At 56.8% G+C, this 14437-nt stretch overlaps 3 protein-coding genes across 3 annotated transcripts in view; 1 reads left to right on the forward strand and 2 right to left on the reverse strand.

The window, feature by feature from the left end:
• SLC34A1 (solute carrier family 34 member 1) overlaps window positions 1-1826 on the forward strand; it is an 11003-nt gene extending 9177 nt beyond the window's left edge. The window contains exons 10-12 of the mRNA XM_014454631.2: window positions 156-272; window positions 363-487; window positions 1153-1826. Coding sequence (XP_014310117.1) covers window positions 156-272; window positions 363-487; window positions 1153-1656 — 746 coding nt within the window. The 3' untranslated portion in view covers window positions 1657-1826. The remainder of the gene's footprint in view (window positions 1-155; window positions 273-362; window positions 488-1152) is intronic.
• Window positions 1827-3415: 1589 nt separating this feature from the next.
• On the reverse strand, window positions 3416-3875 carry PFN3 (profilin 3). The gene has a single exon (XM_006081619.3). The coding sequence runs from the start codon at window positions 3873-3875 to the stop codon at window positions 3462-3464; it is 414 nt and encodes a 137-aa protein (XP_006081681.1). The 3' UTR covers window positions 3416-3461.
• A 1416-nt stretch (window positions 3876-5291) lies between these two features.
• F12 (coagulation factor XII) lies at window positions 5292-12824 on the reverse strand. Its single transcript, XM_023753173.1, has 14 exons — window positions 12768-12824; window positions 12355-12412; window positions 9100-9199; window positions 8884-8954; window positions 8508-8618; window positions 8247-8378; window positions 8006-8110; window positions 7615-7780; window positions 7271-7522; window positions 6902-7108; window positions 6572-6708; window positions 6331-6480; window positions 5661-5809; window positions 5292-5570 (listed from the first exon to the last, which is right to left on the reverse strand). Exons 1-14 carry the CDS (start codon window positions 12822-12824, stop codon window positions 5409-5411), a joined length of 1857 nt encoding a protein of 618 aa, XP_023608941.1. The 3' UTR covers window positions 5292-5408.
• Window positions 12825-14437: the final 1613 nt, after the last annotated feature.

The following is a 14437-nucleotide window of genomic DNA, read 5'->3' on the forward strand; positions in this document are numbered from 1 at the left end:
AGCCCCAGATCGAAGGGCCGGCAGAGGCCCTCCCAGCTGAGCAGGGGACCAGCAAAGGTCCCACTTGGAAACGCACCCAAGACCTCCTCCTCAACGAGGGCTCCCCCTGCGGTCCCAGCCCCACCCTGACCCTGCGGGGATGGTTTCCCCCACAGACTTCCCCAGCCCCTTCACCTGGGTCACCGGCTACTTTGCCATGGTGGTGGGTGCCGCCATGACATTCGTGGTCCAGAGCAGTTCTGTATTCACCTCGGCCATCACCCCACTCATCGGTGAGTGCTTATGCCGGGGGCAGGGGGCGGGGTGGCAGGAAAAAGGCTGAGGGGGAGCTGGGAGACCACATCTTCCCCTCTTCCCCCCAGGCCTGGGTGTGATCAGCATTGAGCGCGCCTACCCCCTCACGCTGGGCTCCAACATCGGCACCACCACCACAGCCATCCTGGCTGCCCTGGCCAGCCCCCGGGAGAAGCTGTCCAGTGCCTTCCAGGTGTGCCTGGGAGAGCAGCCCTGCCAGAGAGAGGACCGTGCTGGCCCTGGGGTGTGGCGCTGACCCATGGGGGGACGCTGAGTAACAAGCTGACTGCTAACTAGGCCAGCGGCTCTGCCAGCCTCTGCGGCAACCATGTGGGCAAAATAGAGCTGGTGCCGCCCTCAGGACCTTGCTGTCTACCAGGAAGATGTGACTCAGTCACACCAATGAACAGGGGTGGGGTGTGCACTCTGAGGGCGGGCTGCTGTGAGAGGGGGCCTGGCCAGTCTGGGGGATCAAGGATGAGTAGGGGGACTCGGCAGAGCAGTGGCTGATCTAGGAGAAGTAGTAACGACAAGCAGGGCCTCAGGTCAGGGTGGGGACCCATCAGGAGGCCAGAACTGCTGAGGCAGAAACTAGGAGAAATCATTTAGCTCCTGGATTTGGGCAGCATCTGCTGGGGAATTCCTAGAAGTGGGGTTTGAGGGGGAGATGTGGGGAGTTCAGGGCAGGATTATTTGCCAACTGGCCCAGAAGTGTTTCAGTGTTTTACTGGGGGCACATCAACCCTAGTGTGACTTTCCTGCTGCCCAGACCAGGCCGGGCCCCTGTATCTGTTCCCACGGTCCTGGCTTGGGAGTGGGCCTGTGCCCACCTCAGCTCCTTTGCCCTCTTCTCTGCAGATCGCCCTCTGCCACTTCTTCTTCAACATCTCAGGCATCCTGCTGTGGTACCCGGTGCCCTGCACCCGCCTGCCCATCCGCATGGCCAAGGCCCTAGGCAAATGCACCGCCAAGTACCGCTGGTTTGCCGTCCTCTACCTCCTGCTGTGCTTTGTCTTGATGCCCTCGCTGGTATTTGGCATCTCCATGGCAGGCGGGTGGGCCATGGTGGGTGTGGGTGCACCCTTTGCGGCCCTGCTGGCCTTCGTGGTGCTCGTTAGAGTCCTGCAGAGTCGCAGCCCCAGGCACCTGCCCAAGTGGCTGCAGACATGGGACTTCCTGCCCCGGTGGATGCACTCCCTACAGCCCCTGGACCGCCTCATCACCCGCGCCACCCTGTGCTGTGCCAGGCCCGAGCCCCGCTCACCCCCACTGCCCCCCAGGGTCTTCCTGGAGGAGCTGCCCCCTGCCACACCCTCTCCCCGCCTTGCCCTGCCTGCTCACCACAATGCCACCCGCCTCTAGGCTTCTGCCCAGACTGCCACCTGGGGCAGGGAAGGGCCTGTGCCTGGTGCCCGGGTGGGAGGGCAGAGGGGTGTGTCTGTGCACATGCTCCTGCCCTTGAGCAGGCCCTCAGAGGTCTGGGCTGTGTGACTGGGTTGCTGTGTGAGCCTGTGCCAGCCTGCACGTGTGTCCATCATGGTGCGCCTGTGGCTCTCTGCAGGCTGCAGGGCACCTGCGATGACTTCCAGCCCTTTGCACATTGTTTGGAGGCTGGTGCTTGTGTACTTGTGTCCACACAACTCCAACGGGGCTGGGTGGGAATGAGGGTGGGTCTGAGTACCTGACTCCCAGCTGTTTGCTCATGCAGAGATGTCACTGGCTGAGTTCTCACCCTCTCCCTTCCACTTCCCTTCCTCCATGCCATTCTCCTCCTCACCCAGCTTTCTGCATCACTGCTACAACCCCCTTTCCCAACACTGCCTGATTTTAAAAAAGAAAAAAGGAATTAAACTTTCATTATGCATTTGAAAATCTGTTTGTTCTCATTTGGGGGGAGGAGAGACCATAGCTAGGGGTTCAGCAGCACTATCTCCCGTCCCAAGACAGCCTGCTGTGCCCTGGGAGAGCCAGCCGACAAGCTCACCCCAACCATTTCCTGGCTCTGCCTTAATGAGTCCAATCCACAGCCCAGACTCCCTGAAAGTCCCCAAGGTCAAGGCCAATGTTAGCAGGGCTCTCTGCACCTCCATCCCCCAGCCCACCAGGCTGACCTCTGGTTTCTCCTTGTCTCTGGACTCACCTACCTCACTGACTCCCTCCCTCCCTCCCTCTTTCTGGCATGAGATCAATTCTCCCCAAAGCAAGTGACATGTGGGGTTTATGGGGACCACTGTGAGAGGGGACCAGGAGGTTCAAAGTGCACAGGACAAGCCAGGATACAGGGGGGCAGGAACCAGCCACCCTCCCTCCTCCTACCCTTGTCCATCTTTGACAATAAGCCATGTCTCATTTAAACCCACTCAAGTTTTCAATTCCTCTTCCTCTGTAGCCTCCCCCCCCCCCCCGACTCCAGCTGAGGCCTGCAGGGGAGGGTGCAGGGGTGGGAGGTGCCAACGTTCCTGCCTCCAGTCCAGGGTATCTGTGGAGCCTTTGGACCCCAAGGGGACTGGAGGCTGTAGGGCCCAGACCTGGCTGTGATGATCTTGGACACAGTCCTCCACCCACCCTCTTGGAGGCATGTGGGGAAGATGCAAGAGACTGGGAGCCCCAGAGATGCTCCCCAAGCTACCAGCCACACCTGTCACCTGTTCACAGCCCCTGCTAGTGCTCCCTCTCGCCAAGTGGAAGAGGTGAGAAGCGCACTGAGGTGCAGCCTGGGGAGGGGTGTAGGAAGGTGGGGAGGAGACTCCCTTAGGGTTCATCCTGCACGGCTGTGGGGACAGTTTTGTGGGAAAGGATGCTCAGGTCTGAGCTAGAGAGTTTGAGAAGGCTGCTCCCTGGGCCTCTTGCGCAGCTTCGGTGTCCCTAGGGCCCTGGGAAGTCTTCGAGGCCCACGCCCCTGACTCTGGCCTGGGGAGTCAGGTCAGAAGCCTCTGCAGGGCACCCAATGGGAGGGCACCCAATGGGAGTCATAATCCCAACTCCACCAGGTGACCTTTCTGCAAGGACCTTCCAGGAAACCGGTGTCCTCCTCAGCAACAACTCCCGCCCCCCCCACCTCCACCCCACCCCACCCCACCCTCACCCCCACCCCCTGCAACCAGAGGATGAGTCCGCCATTCCCAGGTCTGAGTTTATTTTGTCTCCGCGGCCACCTGGCTGTTCTGCTAGGTGCCCTGAGTGCGCAGCCAGTGGATCAGCTCGTGCACCTTCTTGTTGAGGATGCCCCCGTGCACGCCCCGCCGGCCCATGAGCACCAGAAGCGCGCGCGGCGTGTAGCCCACGCAGACCGCGCGCCCATCCAGCCCCTTGGTGCGCGCGTCCAGCACGCCGTCGCCCTCCGCCAGCAGGTGGTCTCTGATGACGCAGCAGCGGCGGCCCGCCACGCTCAGGCCGGCCTGCAGGAAGGTGCACCGGTCCTGCCCCGTAAGCACACCCACCTCCTGCGGCGAGATGGCGGCCAGCAGTCCCCCGGGCCGCGATGCCCACACACAGCGATTGTCCGAGTGGCCCACGATGGCTACGTCGTCGATGCGCTGGTCCTGCAGCACCGCACTGATGTAGGCTTTCCACTCGCCCATTCTGACTCAGCGTTGGTCCCTCGCCTAGCACGTCGGAGGGTTGCCAGGCTGCTCCGGCCTAAAATGCTGGGGGCACTGTGACGGATGCGAGGGCGGGGTTATGACGCTGAGGCTGTCGGTGGAGAATGGGGGCGGGGTTGGACCTGTCACCTGGTGAAGTTCACATTTAGCCTGAAGGAGGAGGTTGCATGAGAGTCGAAATAATCCTTGAAAACCAATTTAGATGGTCCATCAAGCACAGTGCACATGGGTTTAAAAACAAAAAGGTGCGCCCGCAGGCGTGCCTCAGTGCTCCAGCGTTGACCTATGAACCAGGAGGTCAGGGTTTGATTCCTGGTCAGGGTACATGCCCCGGTTGTGGGCTCCATCCCCAGTAGGGGGCATTCAGGAGGCAGCGGATCAGTGATTCCCTCTCATCATTGATGTTTCTATCTTTCTCTCCCTCTCCCTCTCTGAAATCAATAAAAATATATATATTTTTTTTAAAAATGCCACATCAGCCCTGGCCGGTTTCGCTCAATGGATAGAGCGTCAGCCTGCGGACTGAAGGGTCCCGGGTTTGATTCCAGTCAAGGGCATGTACCTTGGTTGGGGGCACATCCCCAGTGCGGGGTGTGCAGGAGGCAGCTGATCGATGTTTCTGATTCTCTATCCCTCTCCCTTCCTCTCTGTAAAAAAAATCAATAAAATATTTTAAAAAATAAAATAAAAAGATGCCACGTCTGGACAGTGGGGCCTCTCTTCCTGGTCCCCAGAACATGGTTTTCTAATGTCAGGCGCTGTGATACAAACCCTGGGCCCCGACTCAGAGTTTCTGATTCAGTAGTATGGTGTGTACCCTGAAAGTGTGCATTTCTACAAATTCCCTGGCACCGCCGCTGCTGCTGCTGGTCCCAGGTTCGCACTCGGAGACCCACTGCCCTAGCAGCTGGGGGGAAGTGAGGGACCCCACTCTGGTCGCCAGCCCTAAGGCTCCACACCAGTTTTCAGGTTAAGCATTTCTAACCACGGTTCCCAACCCCGCCGGAACATGTCATCACCGGGGAACTTTTAAAACGTACCACTGCCCATGCCCCATCCCTAGAGACATGGGATTTAATTGCTCTGAGGTGGATCTCGGGCATAGGTTCTGACGTGCAGTCGAGGTTGAGAATTTCTCTGGAAATTTAAAATATTAGTGTTTCATACGAGGAATAACATGTGGAGCCACGCTGCACAGGGCTCAGTACACCGGCTCAGTAAACGTCAGCTGGACAAGAATCTAAATCTCGCATAAGACCTCAATAGACCCTGTTCTCTAGGCCGGTGGAGAAGCTGCGCTTACTGGCTTACTGTCTCGGCATTTCCCAGCGGGACCCCCGAAGAGCTGTGCCTCTCAAGCATTTCCAAAGCACTTTATTGAGTGTTTACCCCGTGCCTGGGGCCGGACTGACGGACTGACGGCGCTGGAACACACCCTTGCGGTCCAGGATCGGGCCCAGCCATCCTCCCATTCCAGAACCACCGAGGAGGAGAAGAGGAGTTCCTGGGCGGTCAGGAAGCCATGTGCTCACGGATCCAAGTCAGGTAGTTGGCCACATCGGTGTACACACCCGGCTTGTTACGGTCGCCACAGCCCGAGCCCCAGCTGATGATGCCTCGCAGGGTGAGCCCTCTGTCCTCATCCTCACACACCAACGGACCCCCGGAGTCACCCTGGGTGGAGATACACGGCTCAGCGTCCTTGGCCTGGGGTCTGCATGGGACCGGGTGGGGGTAGGGCGCGAAGCGGGCCCGAAGGCTCACCTGGCACGCGTCGGTGCCCCCGTCGGGATAACCAGCGCAGAGCATGCCGGGGTAGAAGGCGTTGCCGTGCATCTCAGGATTCGAGCAGTCCTTGTGAGGGATCAGGGGCACCTGCGCCTCCTGCAGAAAGCTGGCATATTCCTCCGCCCCTGGGAACCAAGGAAGTGTTCACCCCACCACTCCCGACTCGGCTCCCCGCCTGCGCCAGGCTCTTCCAGATCCACTGATCACCTGCCTCCCTCGCAAGGGGCCCGGGAGGGAGGCAGCTGCCGGTAACACCTTTCACGGACCAGAAAACAGGCCCGAGGGTAGCGGGATGCGAATGGGCGAATGGGCGGGGCGGAGCAGGCCTTCCCCTTCCCAGCCAGCATCTCAGAACCTCAACTACCCACCCTGTTCGAGCGCAGGCCCGTGTCCTAGTTAGCCGTGCAGCCCGGTGCCCAGTGGGACCCAAGAGGAAGTGTGATGCTCCCTGTACTCCTCGGGAGCTTGGGGGCCCCCAACAGTGGATCCCAGGCCCGGGGAGGGGTGGCTGCAGAGACAGGGCCCTGCACGTCCTCACAGCCCAGCAGGTCAGCGCCTCCCGTCCCTGGTGATGTCAAAGCTGCGGGCTTGTCTTGCCCACCCCGGTGCCAGAGGTCTCCCTCCCGCCCCCAGAGGTTCTGCCTACCCTCGAATTGGTGGCCCCAGCCGGCTATCTCGCAGAGCGCGGCCTCGGGTTCGGCGGGGCGAGCGGCGCTGCTCGGCAGGCAAACGGGCCCCACGGCAGGCGACCGGCGCGCGCAGCGGCCGTCCTGGCTCTCCTGCAGGCGCAGCAACGCTAACCCGGGCGGGGAGGAGCGTGAGGCCCGCACGCCGGCCTGCGAGCCCTCCTCCCAATTCCCCGGTCCCCGCGGGGCGCCCCCACGCACCCAGGTCGTGCTGGTAGGTGACGGGCGAGAAGTCCTCGTGCAGGTGGTAGGCGCGCACGGCCAGGACCTGGCACTGCGCACAGCTCTGGTTGTGGCGGTCCTGGCCCAGCACCACAGTCAGCTCCTCCGGCGCCGGCCTGCGGGCAGGGTGGGAAGAGGATGCAGGTTCAGAGCCGGACACCGGCGGCCAGGAGGAGCCCCCTGCCCGGGAGCCCCTTCCTGGGTCTCAGCTTCCTCCAGGGGAACTGTAGGGAGGGGGGGCGGGGGAAGAGAGGGCATGGGTTCGAGTGTCTTGCGGGCCTGAGCCAACGCCGGGCAGGCGGTACTGGCCGGTTCTGCAGGCAGTGAGCTGCGGTCAGCACCCAGCAAGGGGCGATGAGGCTGCCGGCGCAGAAACTGTGGCCCCAGTACAGCGCGGCGATGTAGGGGTGCGCGCCGGGCAGCGCCACTAGTCCCCCGACGACGCGTTTCAGGGAGGACAGCCGTTTCCTGAGCCTCTGTCCGCAGGTGTCCGGGCCGGTTCCGCCCTTGGGGGGGCTCCCAGGCATCTGTTCCCAGAGCACGGGGGGCAGACCCGGCATCTCGTCCCAGGACAGCCCCGGCATCGCGCCCCAAGACAGCTCCGGCATCGCGTCCAAGGCTGTGGAGGAGCCCGGGTTGAGGACAGGGAAACCCACGAGTGGCTGTAACGTAGCTCGCCCCGTGCGCTCTCTGTTTGGTCTTCCTGCCCCTTCCCAGTTACCTGGGGTCTGGGTCGTGACCTGAGGCTCTGGCCTTGTTGAACGCGAGGGTAGGGGGGGCTCCAGGCGCCCAAGGGGTCCCCGTGTTGTAGGCCGTGCCTGGGGCGCTGCTAGGGTTGGGGCTTGGCATCGTGCTAGGTCGCAATATTCCCAGCTCAGCCGGTTGCCGCTCCACACGAAACACCAGGGCTGGGTGTCATTGTCTGGGTTCCTGTCACCACGGGAGAGGGCCCTATTAGAGCTTGGGGAGCCCCAAAGGGCCCTGGAGAGGAGGGGGACGCCCTGCCCTGCCCGACGCGGTACCGGCAGAAGGCATGGTGGCCCAGTCCCCAATTCAGTGCTTGCTCTGCAGTCAGGTTCTGGTAAGTGGTCTCCGACGACCAAGGCTGACACCGCGCGCCTGAGATCGTGGTCCCAGCAGCGCCTCGGTAGCCGAACCCAAGGCCCTCGTAGCAGCTGGCCTCTTTGTCTGGGGAGAGAGGAGGCTCCCTGCAGCCCGGGCTGGTGTGGTCCCCCTCCCCTCCCCGCCCCTCCCATCCCCTCTCTTCCCCTCCCCTCCCCTCCCTTTCTCTCCTCTCCGCTCCCCGTCCCTCCCCTCCTGTCTCGGTCTCTCCCCCTCCCCCTCTCCCCTCCCTGTCGGCGAGCCCTCCCCATGTGGAGGCGGGCCTTCTGCCTCCAGCTGGACCGGACTCACCCACGTCGCAGAAGCGTCCCGCGTAGCCCTCGGGACAACTGCACAGACGGTGACCCTCCGCCTCGAGGCAGCGGCCGCCGTGGAGGCATGGGTTGTTGCTGCAGACTGAGAGGAGGAGGCCTTGAGCCACCTCTGGGCCCCAAGATCCCACAGAGAGCTCTCCCCCTTCCGGAGGCACACCACCTGACCTTCCGCCAGCTTCTCCTCCCTCCTCCCGGCCAGCTCCCGACCATTCACTCACCCCGGCTGGCCAGGGGCTTGCAGTGGGCTTGGGGGCCTTGGCACTGGCACTCGGCCATGCCTGCCGGCTCAAGCCTATGCCATGTTTCATTCTCGTGGAAGAACTGGAGAAGCTGGGGCTCGAAGCACTTCTCTGGGGACAAAGTGGTGTTCTGGTCTCAGACAGACTGGGGCCATGCCAGTCTCTGAGGGTCCTGGGACCTCTTCAGGCAGGGCTGCTCCTGTTCCCCAGCCCCGCCCACCCCACCCCAGCATCCCTTACCTCTCTGGCAGTGCTTCCCCGTGAAGTGTTCTGGACAGATGCAGCGAGGGCCGTCTGGCATGTTCACACAGGTGCCGCCCCGCTGGCAGGGGTTGTGTGTGCTGCAGTGGTCTGAGAGATGGGCACAGTGGGAGGAAGAGGGGAGCCTGAGTCAGACCATAGGAGCCAAGTCCATGCCTGAACCTGCGTGTCTTGTCTTTTGGCCTTGTTTTCAGGCCTTCGTTTACCCCCATGCAAAATGGGGCTACCCCCTCCCAGAACTTCTCCCTCTGGAGGGAGGGCCCAGAATCCCAGGTGTGTAGGGTCTGATGAGACTCAGAAAATAACGAGGGGGGAGGGGAGGGCCTGGGGCCACCCCAGAGGCTGTGTGTGGCACCTTGCACTTTCTGGGGCTTCTGGCAGTATGCCCATCGTTGGTCCTGGTCAAAGTTGGGGGTAGTAGCACACCTGGAGAAAGAGATAAGGCTCCCTGCTCTGCCCAGGCCCACCCTCCCTATCACAGCCCCTCTCTCCAAGCAGGGTTCCATGGGTAGATGCAGGGCAGAGGCCATCTCCCCAGGGCCCTGCCCCAACCCCTTCTGGGTCATCTTACCAGGGCCGGAAGCCAATTCGGCCCCTGCGGGTGCACTGGTGATACAGCTGCCGGCGGTACTGGAAAGGGAAGTAGCAGGGCTCCCCAGTGACAGTGAGAACTGCAGAGAGAACACACGCTCTAATGACATTCCCTGTGCCAATCTCCCAGGCACCATGCTCAGGGTCTAGTTGGAAAGAACAGACCCTCAAAAAGATCTCTGTGCTGCCTGTCCCTCTGGTGTGGCTCAGTTGAGCATAGACCCAGGAACCAGGAGGTCACGGTTAGATTCCTGGTCAGGGCACATGCCCGGATTACAGGCTCAATCCCCAGCAGAGGGCCTGCAGGAGGCAGCCAACCAATGATTCTCTCCCATTATCGATGTTTCTCTCTCTCTCCCCCTCTCCCTTCCTCTTTCTGAAATCTTTCAAAAAAAGAAAATACATTGCTGTGCCTTCAAGCATCCTGCTTAAGAAGTTGGGTCCAAGAGTTAGACAGCTGGAGTGGTCTCAGACTCCAGCAGCTACTAGGTGTATGACTTTGTGCAAGTCTGCAGCCCCCCCCACCCCTGCTCGCACGTGCACACGCGTTAGAAGAGTGCTTGCCACAAAGGAAGGGCTTTATCAATGCTTGTTGAATGTTGAAGTCACTTGACCACTCTGAGCCTCAGTTTCCTCATCTGTAAAATGGCAATAATAATGGTGCAGTCAAAGCGTTTTCGTTTTGCAAGATGAAGAGTTCTGGAGACAGGTGGTGCTGATGGTTGCACAATATGAATGTACTTAATACCACTGAATTGTACACTTAAAAATGGTCAAGATAGTAAATTTTATGTTATGTGTATTTTACAATTTAAATGATGATGTAGATATATTAGTACAGAAAGGTGTTCATAATTTTGTGTATTTATTTTTATTATTTTTTAATATATCTTTATTGATTTCAGAGAGGAAGGGAAAGGGAGAGATATAAACATCAATGATGAGAGAGAATCATTGATTGTCATGCTCTCCACTGGGGATCGAGCCCACAACCCCGGGCATGTGTCCTGACCAAGAATCGAACCATGACCTCCTGAGCCACTCCGGTCAGGCATTTTTATTATATTTTTAAATCCTTATCCGAGGACATGCTTAGAGAGAGAAAGAGAGAGAGAGAGAGAGAGAGAGAGAGAGAGAGGGAGAGAGAGAGAGAGACATTGATGTGAGAGAGAAATATCAATCAGTTGCCTTCCATATGCTTCCCAACCAGGTATGTGCCCTGGCCAGGAATCAAAACGGCAACTTTTTGGTACATGGGATGACACTCAACCAACTGAGCCACTTCATCTGGGAGGGTGTTCTTATTTAAATGAAGAATACCAAGTTACAAACAGCATGTTGGTATGGTTTTATCTTTGTACAAATACATTTATGGGTAAAAAAAAATCTAGAAGGACATTCTCAAAATTTGCAAGAGTGGTTTTTGGAAGAGTGTGGCTTATGATGGACTTTTTTCTTCTTTTGTATTTTTGTACTTTCTGAAGTTTTGACAATAAAAATATATTGCTATTATAATTTCTAAAAATAGTATAGCCAAGCCTCATCATTCACAGATTCTGTATTTGCAAATCTGCCTTCTTGCTAAAATTTATCTGTAAACCCCAAATCAGTTCTCAAGGGGCTTTCACAGTCATGCACAGACATGCACAGAGTGGTGAAAATTTGAATTATTGGAAGCCAGAAGTGCACATTCCCACATGAGTTCAACCCAGGTGTGACACTGCTTCTTGCTTCAACTCTCCTGTTGTAAGCAAGTGTCCTTTTCATAGTTGATTTAGTGCCACATTTTTCACATTTTGTTGTTGAACATGGCCCCCATAGTGCTGAAGTGCTGCATTCCAGTGTGCACGTGGGCTGGGCTGTGTCTCATGGAGAATACATGTATCTTAGATAAGTTTCATCCAGGCATGAGTTACTGCCATTGGCTGTGGGTTCAATGTTAATGAATCAACAATACACATTAAGCCAGGCGTCTTTAAACAGAATCCCACATAAAACAAGGTTTATATATTGACATTTGATGAAAACTTTGTGACCAGAGGCACACAGGAACCCAACTCTATATTTCCTCTAGGAGCAATGGTTCAGTATTTGTGAATTCAGTGTTCACGCTGACTAACAAAACAAAACAAGAACTGACTGTATCTATTTTAGAGGAACACCGTGAAGTTTAAATGAGCTAGTGCCTGTAAAACACTTAGCACATCCTGGCATATAGTACCTGCTCAATAAGCATTCGCTGTTATTTTGTTGTTAAAGGCACAGTGGCACTTGCTGAAAACCAAACCAGTGTCAGGACAGTAAAAGAAGAGAGAAGGGTCTGAGATGGACTTTTAAGAGGCAAATGGGATGAACAGAGAGGAGGAGCATCCTAAGTAGGTGATGAGGCAAAGGCAGATCACCTAGTTGGACTAGGCAAGTTTGGATGTCTGTGGAGTGATGAGGAAAGGAGGCTGAGGCAGACAGGGTTGTATGAGCTAGTCCTCAGTGCCATGCTAAGGGGCTAGGCCTGACCCCACAGGCCAGGCTCACCAGGGCAGGGGCCATCAGTTCACAACTCCAGGTGAATATGTAGTGCCTGGAAGAATGGAGGCAATGGGGAGCTCTGGTTGGGTTTGAGGAGGGGGGAGATGGCAGACATCCCCACCTAAAAGAGAGCTTAATTAGAAAAGCTAGTATATTTTAAGCATTGACCATGCACCTGGCCGTGAGCTGAGTACTTTCCCGTGGATTTATGACTCGTTTCTCCTTCCCAAGACCCCTAAGGTGTTTCCTATAACCAGCCTGGTTTTACAGGTGGGGGAACTGAAGTTTGGAGAGGTCAAGTCACTTGCTCAGAGGCATTTGGGTCCCAGACGCCTGCTCTTGATCCTTCCTCGCCTATCAAGGCCTCTGGCCTCTGTGTGGCATGGCTGATGCCTATGAGATGTATCGAGGAAAGGAAAAGAATGAAGGAGCATGGGGAAACAGAAAACTGGCAGGTGCTGGACTGGGCACTCAGAAACAGCCTACACTCAAGGAGCAGACAGCTACTAGCATTCTGGGCCCCTAGAGCCCATCAGCATAGACTTGGCACACAGCAGGCACTCAGGTCTGAATGCCAGCCAGGTGACTCTGGGGACAAGAGTAACAGCTGTGCCCAGGATCCTGCCTCTGGTTCCAAGGGCCTGAGACAGACCCAATCACACTCATTCCCACCCAAGGGTCTTTTCGGAGGCAGACCCAGGCTACTTACCCACTGTGTGTTCCTCTTCTACCGGCTTAGGCACCTTGAGGTCTTTCCAAGGTGGGGTCTACAGGAGGAGAGAAGAGGACAGGGAATTTGCCCTGGAAGTCATAGCCTGCCCCTGATCCCATGCTAGTCCCCAGCTTCTTCTCACAGCCCAGAGAAACAGAGCTTCCCTCACAAGACCCAGGCCCCTTCTCCTCCTCCCTCCTCAGGGACCCTCTCCTCCAGAAACGCAGATCACCCCCTCATATCCACAGGCTCTGGTGTCTCTCCCCTCCTCCTGGGCCTTCTGGGCTGACCTCACCTTTCCACACTGGCCTTCGGTCACCTGGACCAAGAGGTCACAGGCAGAGGCCATGCTTGTGACAGGGACCCCCAGGGCCACCCAGCACAGTCCTCCTGGTTCCCACAGCCCTCACCGGAAGCGCTGATTCCAGGCTCACCACCAGGGACCCCAGGAGCAGCAGAGCCCTCATGGCGTCTGTCCGTCGGTCCACCTGCCTACGCAGGAGTCCAGATCAATAGAGTTGGCCAAAGGTCTCTGAGGCCTGGGAAGTGGAGATACATTGAGCTGCCTGGTGGGGCACAGGCTGTTTGTGGAAAGCCAAAGGCAGGAAGTTGGCAGTTGGGGGGTTGGGGTAGAACAACAAAGACCTGGGTTCCTTCTCTCTTTCCCAGATAGTGGGACTGGAAGCAGGAAGAGAGACTTCTTGTGTTCTGGGGATGAAGAGGTTAAGGAGACCCGAGACAAGGTCCCTACTATCGGGATTGCACAGTCCATTGGGAAGTGTATTCATCTTCTATTGCTGCCTAAATGGAACCATAAACTTCACAACTTAAAACAATAGCCATCTATTAGTTCACAAATTTGTAGGCTGACAGTCCAGCAAGATGCAACTAGTTTTTCTGCTCAGGGTCTCACAAAAGTGACACCAAGGCTGAGTTCTCTGGAGGCAAACCCACTCCCATGCTATTCACATTGTTGGCAGAATTCAGTTCCTTGCATTTGTAGGACTGAGGTCACTGTTTCTTTGCAGGCTGTAAGCCAGGGCCCACCCTTAGCTCCTAGAAGCTGCCTGAAATTCTGACCACATGGCCCTCTCCCACTTCCCAAGCCAGCAGCAAAGGCTCCCTGGTGTTGACTTTCGTGAGTTGAATCTCCTTTACCAGGAAGAATGCTGTTCCTCCTAAGGGCTCACCTGGTTAGTATAATATCCCTATCTTAAAGTCAACTGATTTGGGACCTTAGTTACATTTGCAGCATTCTTCCACAGAAGCATCTAGATTAGGGTTTGATTGAATAACTGGGAGAAGGTAAGCATATACCTTGGGGGCCATCTTAGAATTCTACCAACCACAGAAATTGGAGCAATTGAGCACAAAGGAGGGAGATGGGTGGACATATGTTGTTTTTCCTGTCTTGGCTCACTATGGCACCCTGATTTATATTATTTTATTTGGGGGGAACCACTCCTCCTTTATTCTCTCATGGGTCCCCAGTGCTGCCAACTCTACTATCCATTCTAGGGCTGGGGGTGTGGCCTCTGTCTGACCAATAAGAACAGGGTATCTGTGGACCTCAGTGATTGGTTCAGGAAGAAGCATAGACACAAGCTTGTCCCGTCAGAGTCAACCTTGGGACTTTCTCACCAAAACTTTTGGGAAAGGGGCACTTTCTTCCCACTAGAGTCCCTAAGAATGGGAGCCTGGAGATGTTGATGGCCACCTTTGTCTGTTTGGGGAAGGCCTGCCTGAGAATGAAGCCTACACATAGTTGAAAAGCAGAGCAAACCGAGAAGGAATGAGCAGGTGCAATGTGGGAGGCGTCTCCAAGACGGTCCTCAGTGATCACCTCCTGAAATCCATGCCCTTGTGCATAATCTTTTCCCACAGTGAGCCAGAGCTGTTCTGTGGGTCCAGTAGAATATGGCAGAAGTGATGGTGTTTGACTTCCAAGCCCAGGTCATAAAAGGCATTGACGTTTCCGCCGTGGTCTCTTGGATCATTCACTCTAGGGGAAGCCAGTTGCCTGCTTGGAGGACAGTCAAGCGGCCCTAGGGAGAGGCATGTGTGGGGAGAAAGTACCAAT

Source organism: Myotis lucifugus, unplaced genomic scaffold (assembly GCF_000147115.1).
Source record: "Myotis lucifugus unplaced genomic scaffold, Myoluc2.0 scaffold_1, whole genome shotgun sequence".
Lineage (NCBI taxonomy): Eukaryota > Metazoa > Chordata > Mammalia > Chiroptera > Vespertilionidae > Myotis > Myotis lucifugus.